The sequence below is a fragment of the Artemia sp. Qi Xiang Cuo genome, chromosome 2 (assembly GCF_049724085.1).
Source record: "Artemia sp. Qi Xiang Cuo chromosome 2, ASM4972408v1, whole genome shotgun sequence".
Taxonomy (NCBI): Eukaryota; Metazoa; Arthropoda; class Branchiopoda; order Anostraca; family Artemiidae; genus Artemia; species Artemia sp. Qi Xiang Cuo.
In genome coordinates, this window is record NC_142795.1 from 48,472,475 (window position 1) to 48,481,190 (window position 8,716).

Consider the following 8,716-nt stretch of genomic DNA (forward strand, 5'->3'; position numbering starts at 1 on the left):
CAATATCACATACAGTTTTTTCAAATGGTGAATCACATTCGGTAACTGCCAAATAAAAATCACTTGGTTTATAGTCATAGCAGGTTGTGTCATCACAACGATTACGTAGAAACCAGATTGTCTTATTACCCCAACAGTTGAATCGTAGACCAGATTCCTCTTCCCAGAATAATTTAAATCCGCGACGATACCAATCTCGTAGAAATAAACTAAAATCACGTTTGGGATTTCTTCCAATCATAGCGGGGTAAGTATTCTCCCACTGATCACATTTATCATAGCGACAATTGGAGCACAGGTGTCCTCTAGGGTGAGAGTCACACACCTCCTCAAGACATGAATTACATCTATTAATTTGTACTGCATAGCCTCTATGTAATTTACAAGGATTACATAATTTACACTTATCACTATAGTCATCAATAATTGTACAAATCTCACATAGATTACAACTGCCAAGAGAGTACATGCACAATGTACATATATAGAACATTTTTCGGTTTCCGATGTCAACTCTAACACAGCTAAAACGAAACTGATCCTCTTTGTTCGATAAATTCAACGAGAGGGACATGGGGGAGAGGAGTAGCTCTGTAACGTTATCTCTTTCGAATGGGGAGCCATCTACACTGAATTTATTTGCAATATTTTCAAAAGTATGTTCACGATATGATTCTGCCTTGTTTCAATTAATATATCAATAAATAGAGTATAAGCACTTGAGTCCTAGTTTTAAAGCTCCATACAATAGTCAAAGGGTGGGGAATCACACCTTCATTATATTGTCAAGTGTTCCCCGACAAGAGAATATCCTGCGTTTAAGAGATAACTCGAGAAAATCATCATCCAAAATCAAATGTTTTTCCATAAACACTAGATTTGATCTAATTCTCTCTTTCTCAAATTTATTCATTTTTCAGTCCTTTCACTCCGACTGCTGACTCTAGACTGACCCTGATTCGTTATGATACACGTGATCCTGTTTCCCGTTATCGGATCAATAAAATTCCCAATCGATTACGCAATCAAGTTCTCAGAAATTCACTTCCCCCTCGAGTCTTAGATCAATAACATTGTTCCCGTTAGAATTCAATGCGCCGGTGCAACCTTCGCCCCCCGAGCTATTACACATAGAAACATCAAATACATCGACCTTGGAAAAAGAGGTCATTGACCCCATTACGCAATCTTTCTCCCTAGGGAGGCTATGCCCTTATTTGGGGTGCGAAAAAGTTGTAGGTGGCAGCAGGGTGTTCTCGTGGGGCTCAATAATGCATCTCTACTCGCATGCGTGTTTGTTTATTTTTTATTATTATTATTATTTTCCCAGGGGTGATCGTATCGATCCAGTAGTCCTAGAATATCGTAAGAGGACTCATTTGAACGGAAATTAAAAGTTCTAGTGCCCTTTTTAAGTTACCAAAAAAATTGGAGGGCAACTTGGCCCCCTCCCACGCTCATATTTTTCCCAAAGTCACCCAATCGAAATTTTGATATAGCCATTCTGCAGTATAGTCGACAATCTAATAAAAATGTCTTTGAGGATGACTTAATCCCCCACAGTTCCCTGGGGAAGGGTTGGAAGTTATGAACTTTGCCCATTGTTTACATATAGTATTGGTTAATGGGAAGTATAAATACGTTTCAGGTGGGATTTTTTCTGATGGCAGGGGGGGGGGTGTCAGAGGAGGGGGTTACGGGGGAGGATCCTTCCATGGAGGTTGTTTCCTTCGGGGAAGGTACATTTCTATGAAAAGGCGCCGGATTTCCCAGCATTATATAAAAAACGATCAGAAATTAAATAAAAAAAACTAGTTTTTTCAACTGAAAGTAAGGAGCAACATTAAAACTTAAAAAAATAGAAATTATTACGTATATAAGGGGGTTCGCCCCCTAGTCAATACCTCGCCCTTTTTGCTAAATTTTTTCTTAGTACTTTTTTAGTACTATTCTAATTAACCGGCCTTTGTGATTCAGGGATATGTGATTCGGACAAAATTCGAACTTTAGCATAAAGAGCAAGGCATCGACTATGGGGCAAACTCCCTAATATACGTTATAAAACATACGAATATAGAAGTTCGTTATGTAAGTTAATTCGTAAGTTACGTCAGAACAAAATTTCGAGAAAGCCATTTAGCCAAAAAATGTAAAATTAAAACGCAAATTTCGTTTTAATTATTCATGTATAATAAGCCAAAATCAAAGCTGCATTAATTCAAAAACGTTCAGAAATTAGATTAAAAAAAACAAGTTTTTTTTACTGAAAGTAAGGAGCGACATTAAAACTTAAAACGAAGAGAAATTATTCTGTATTTGAAAGGGGCTGTCCCCTCCTCAACGCCTCGCTCTTTATGCTAAAGTTTGAATCTGTCACACAACTTTATTTTTTAAAACAATAAAAAACTTTAGCGTAAAGAGCGAGGTATTGAAGAGGGGACAGCCCTTTCATATACGGAATAATTTCTGTTCGTTTTAAGTTTTAATGTCGCTCCTTACTTTCAGTTAAAAAAACTTGTTTTTATTTAATTTAAATTTCATTAATATTCTATGACTTCAAGGGGGTCTTTCCCCTTTTTTCGAAAATCAGACAAGTTTTCTCAGGCTCGTAGCTTTTGATTGGTATGACTAAACTTAATGAAACTTATATATTTGGAATCAGCATAATAAGCCAATTCTTTTGATATATCTATTGGCATCAAAATCCTGTTTTTTTAGGGTTTCGGTTACTATTGAGCCAGGTCGTTCCTTACTTACAGTTCGTTATCAAGAATGTTTGATATATGTTGTCAAAAGTATTTGAAGTGACCTTATATATCTTGTAAGTCGTTTTTTTAGTGCTGATGCATGCTCTTTTTTATTTATTCATTCTTTCTAAGTTACTATTCACTTTTATTTCCTTGTCTTTTTTTCGTTTTCTATGCTCCATGCCAGGTAGGCTTCTTGCTTCTTGGATCTAATATTCATTTATTTTCTTTAATTAAATATTCAATAAATAAATAAATGTAATAGATTACTTTATTCATCCTTCTTTTTAAGTTTTTTTCTAATTTTCGTGTCTTTAAATTGGAGGTAAGGAATTCAGGCTCACCCATAGTGTTATAAACTATCAGATAAATTAGTACCTCCTTTGAAAAAATAGTGTAAGCATTTTTACTTACATCACGTAGGCTACACATATAATATTCACATCATGAATATGGCATCACTTATAACACCTGATTGATAATGTTTAGTGTAGCAATTTGGTATTTTTTGGTTAGCTGGTAATTAATAATAATACCAGGATTGCCCATTCCATTGCAAAAGTACAAAAATCTTTTAAATTTCCAGGGATGACAGAAATCGGAGGTGTAACGTCGTTTGGTATGGGATATGACCTTAATCCCGACTTGGCAAATGTGCGAGAAAAACACAGAGGCAGTGTCGGCAGACCTAATCCTGGTAATGAGATAAAAGTAATTGATGAACAAGGCATTGCTCTCGGTCCTTACGAGAAAGGAGAAATATGTGTAAGAAATTTATCATCAATGAAAGAGTATCTTCACAATCCGGAAGCAACGAGAAACACTAAAATTGATGGAGGTTGGATAAAGACGGGTGATATTGGGTATTACACAGAAGACGGGTTTATCTACTGGACAGAACGAAAAAAGGAATTGCTAAAATACAGAGGATATCATGTAGTAAGTACCAAAACGTATTTGAAATTATTTATAAACTTGTTTTTTTTTCCATTAAATAAAAAAATCTACCGTGTCCATTATTTCTTGTCATCTAAAAATGTTAGTTTCTTTTGAAGATGAAAGGTAACTGACTTTAATTCAAATCTTATTTGTCATTCGGGTACTCTTCATTATTTCATTAAGATTTCTTGCTCCAAATTACTATACACTGAATAATACTTAATTTCGTATATAATACGGGTTTTATTTGTTGACAAAGAAATATGACAGACTGAAAAACACTTAACCCGAATACTGTCCTTCCATATCCTTGGAAAGTCTGTGTATTTCAGGTTTGTTTTGTTGGTGTTTTTAGTTTTAGGCAAGATTCTAGTTTTTCAAATCAATAAGTCACTGTACTCTTGATAGAATTAAAAAAAAAAGAAAGTTTTTTTAACTGAAAGTAAGGAACGACGTTAAAACTTAAAACGAACGGAAATTATTCCGTATATGAAAGGGGCTGTCCCCTCCTCAACGCCTCGCTCTTTACGCTAAAGTTTTTTATTGTTTTAAAACAAAATTTGAGATAGTTATTTTGTTTAAAGTAGTTTAAAAGTCCAGAAATTATGTCTGTGACGATGAGAACCCCCTCAAAGTCCTCAGGGCAAGGGTTGTAAGGTATGCCCCGAGGGCATTTAAGATATTTATGGAAACGGTGGGCGTATAAACTTCAGATGGGGCTCATTGGATTGGAAATCGGAAGTTGAAGAGCCATTTTTAAGTTTCAAATTTATCGGAGGGCAGCTATACCCCAACCCCACGTCATATTTTCCCCAAATCCATCCGATAGAATTTTTAAGATAGCCATTTGTTAAAAAATAGTCCAAAGATCTCATAACATGGTCTTTGGGGTTGACACTACCCCCCCCCCCAGAGTATGGGGGTAAGGGTTTTAAGTAATGCCACGGGGGATGTAAGGTTTTTAGGAAGAGGTGGTCTTATGAACTTTAGAGGAGGCTCATTTCATTTGAAATGCATAGTTCTAGTTCCATTTTAAGAGTCAAGCTTGATGGAGAGGAAATAGCCCCCCCCCTCTTTATATACTATTTTCCCCAAACACATTCAATCGAAAGTGTGAGATAGGTCATTTTGTAGCCAATAGTCCAAAGAGAATATAACAACGTCTTCAGTAAACCAATATAAGAAATATTTAGGCGAACTTTGAACTAAGTCAAAACAAACTATGAGCATGTGGACTTTCAAAAAGGTGACAAAGCAATATCTCAAGAACAACTTATATTATTAAGTTAGATCTTTAAGAGTAAGTTGCGGGGGATTTTGAACTATCCAGAAGGCACTATGTGTATACTTTTAGTACTACAACTACAGTTACTGTAACTAATGACACCAAGAGTACCAAGGTGGATTTTTTAGGAAGTGTTTTGGGGGCGTTCCAATTAAACGAAAAACCTGTAAACATGTAGGCTTTTAAAATGACATATAAGCAATATCATAGGCAACGCCACTCTGGAATAGCTAGAAATATCATTGAAACATTTAAAGAAGCTGATTTAATTCAAAATTAAAGTTCTAGGATCCTTTCTAAGAGTAAAAAGAGATTGGAGGGCAATCAGCCCGTCTCTCAAGCCGATTTATTTCCCAAACACACCTAGTCAACATTTTTAGACAAATATTTTGTCCAGCATAGTAGAATGGTCCAGCAACTATTTATTTAGGGATATTGGACATGTCAAACTCCCATAATTATGCCAAAATATAGATTCTTATAGAAAAAAAAAACCGAATCTGAAGTTTATACGCCCACCGTTTCCATAAAAATCTTAAATGGCCTCGGGGCATACCTTACAACCCTTGCCCTGAGGACTGTAAGGGGGTTCTCATCGTCACAGACATAATTTCTGGACTTTTAAACTACGTTGAACAAAATAACTATCTCAAAATTTTGACTGGAAGTGTTTGGGGAAATGATGGGCATGGGAGGACGGGGGGGGGGGGGGTGGTGGTTGCCCTCTAATCACTTTTGACTATTAAAGGGCACTAACCCTCTCAATTACCAACCGACTGAGCCCTTTTCGAAGTTTCTACGACAACAAATGGCCATGTTAAATTTATATCAGATGCGCTTCGGGAAAATGCAACGTGTGTGTGTGTGTGTGGTTGTAAGGCCAGAACATAATTTGTACTTTACTAAAAAAAAATACAAATGAATGTTAATTGTCAATTTAATATACATATATTGATATTTAGTAATCAAAATGTTAATATTATTTGATTTATTAAAGTTATGAAAATAAAAACATTTATATTTTTTCAGTAAAGTGCAAATTATGTTCTGGCCTTGGGAAGGCAGAGAGGTTCAGAGCCCTAATCATGTTAATTTTTGCTTGTTTTGAGTTTGACTCGGTTATTTATTGTAATTTCTGTTCGTTTTGGGTTTCATTTATTTATCGATGCTGATTTGTGGTAGTTTCACGCTTGGTAGATTATTTGATTTAATTTTTTGCTCATTTTTGATTTAATAGAGTTCTTTACTTTTCTTTGAAAAAATTATTTTGTGGAAAGTTTTTTTTAATTAATATTTGAAAAACCTATGAGACTAAATGGTTTATACATAATAATTAAACTTGAGGTTGCCATCAAATCAAACAACTAAAAAGTGAACATTGTTATGCAAGCTAATTGATCACCTTCTTTCGTTAAATTACAGAGTAAATTCAAGTACAATGGAAACCAACCCTTCAAGGTTTTCCCATCTTTGGTGATGCCACTTTTGAAGTGCCCCTACCTTACGTAGCACCCCGCTCTTTCGATCAAACTTTGCAATTAAACTAAACAGATCTAGAAGCATTATTTCGGAGCTTTTCATAATGAGGGTAAAATACATTATCCGTTCTTTGCTAGGACCAGATGCCTAATCACTTGGACCCACTGGGGGTCCGGTTCACACTTTTTGCCTCTAGTTTGCGCATTTTCTATCACTATATTTCATGTTCTTTTTTACTTTAACCTGATGTGCTATTCATGTTGTTCCTTGTTTTATTTCATTTTTTTTATTGTTGAGCTGAATTTACGTGCCCACGGTGCGTGAGACGTAAAATAAGATCTTGACTTGTATATAGCAACTTATAGTCATCTTAAAATAATATATTATCGTAATTCAAATAAATAACGAAAACAGGCTTACAGTGTACAACTACATTCAGGGAGTGTTTTCCTAAGTATGGCTTATAGAACCTTTTCAGTAGCAACTAGAGAAATTTGGCTTATAAATGTACCTTGTTTTAGAATTTTAAACCTCAACTCGACCTCCTCTTTTAAAGAAATATCCTCCTCGTAAAATTTTTGCTGAGTTAACTTATGTTTTTGGATAGTTCAAATCTAAGAACATTTAATTGATGACATTTGCTATTACTGCATCATCTAATGAACACAAATAATGAAAAGTGTTGAATGTAAAAGCCTTAGCAAGTTGAAAAAAAAACCTAACGTATTTCCCGCCCAAAAAACACATGAATCTTGCTCTTTGGCGTTCAGAACAGCCATACATAGTGTAATGAGCCCCCATGATCTAATAAATTGTTCAGCAATCTCTTGGAATTTTCATACAATACACAATAGGTGCTTTCTATAGATTTGAGAAACTTGTCCCCAATGAAAAATTTCTGCAACCTTGCGAGGTTGGAAGCAGTCTTGTAACAACAACAGACCTTAAAGAATTACTATAAAATATTGAGATAATACTGTCCAACATTTACATTTGTAGGTTCCAGCCAAACTAGAATCGATGTTGCTGCAGCATCCATCTATCAAAGATGCTGGAATAATTGGAGTTCCAGATGAAGAAGTCGGAGAATTGGTAGGAGCAGCTGTAGTTCTTAAAGACGATGCGATAGTAGATGCGATTGATATTCTCAATTATATGAATTCTTCATTAAGTGAATATGAGCAACTACGAGCTGGTGTTAAAGTGTTCAAAAATCTGCCTTACAACGATGTTGGAAAGTTAGTTAGGAAACAATTATTAAGGCACTGGACGGAGGGTAGTTACGTTGATTGTGGCTGAACCCATATTTACAAACATATGTAAAAAATCATCCAATAGATTTGAATTACAACAACGATAAAAACAGAATCAATAACACATTCATTTTTAGAGTTTCATCGAACAGCCAAACGTAGTGCCTGATCAAATGTATTATGTTTCTTGGTGTCAAAGGTATTAAATTTTTTGGTCTTCAAAGACAACTTCATTTACGAAAGTTTTCACTAGTATTAAAAGTGGCTAAATCACTTACAAACAGGGACTAGAGGTTACTTGAAACTAAACGTTCATATGTATGTATGTATGACGGCACTAGACCCTCAAGGTCCAAACCGGCGGTGCTGATCTCCGTTTCGTGGCCCTTCAGCCAAAGGAAAAAACCTTCATAGGCGCAGATACAAGATACTTGCTAATCTTAAGGAGATCCTTAAGCAGCGTTTAGGGCTAAGAAAAGTAATGTTTCATCTGTTAACTGAGATGATTACAATCCGGGTAATAAAGGGTTTGACAATGATATTATACCTATATCTTATGTTTTACGAAGATATACAAAAGTTCCACAGGTTCATTTTTTATAGTAACTTTTATTGTTTTCCTCGCGTGCAGACCCAGTGTAAAAGCAAAATATATTTTTGGGGACAGGGAAAAACTATTTTCTTTTCATTGTAAAAAAAAGCGGCAATTCGTAACAAGCATGGCAAAAACCCATGTGATACATTTACGAGGTACGTCCACGGCAATCAAGTTGTATACATTTAGCCAAATTGTTCCGTATGAGATTTGTACGGAACGACCGCATTATACACAACCTACATTTGCACACAGGGAGGGATGTCTCTAAGCTTGAAAAGGCACTATTTTAGCGTCTCACCTGTAAGAGATTCGTCTGAGTCTTCACTCCTTAAAAATTGTACCAGCATGGATTTTTGATATAACTACATCAAATTGATAAAAAAAAAGGTAAAGAACATGGCCTTGGACTTTGCAG

At 35.3% G+C, this 8,716-nt stretch overlaps 1 protein-coding gene across 1 annotated transcript in view; it reads left to right on the top strand.

The window, feature by feature from the left end:
- LOC148955308 (uncharacterized) overlaps positions 1 to 7,818 on the top strand; it is a 70,323-nt gene extending 62,505 nt beyond the window's left edge. The window contains exons 3-4 of the mRNA XM_089108144.1: positions 3,334 to 3,686; positions 7,450 to 7,818. Coding sequence (XP_088964270.1) covers positions 3,334 to 3,686; positions 7,450 to 7,749 — 653 coding nt within the window. The 3' untranslated portion in view covers positions 7,750 to 7,818. The remainder of the gene's footprint in view (positions 1 to 3,333; positions 3,687 to 7,449) is intronic.
- Positions 7,819 to 8,716: the final 898 nt, after the last annotated feature.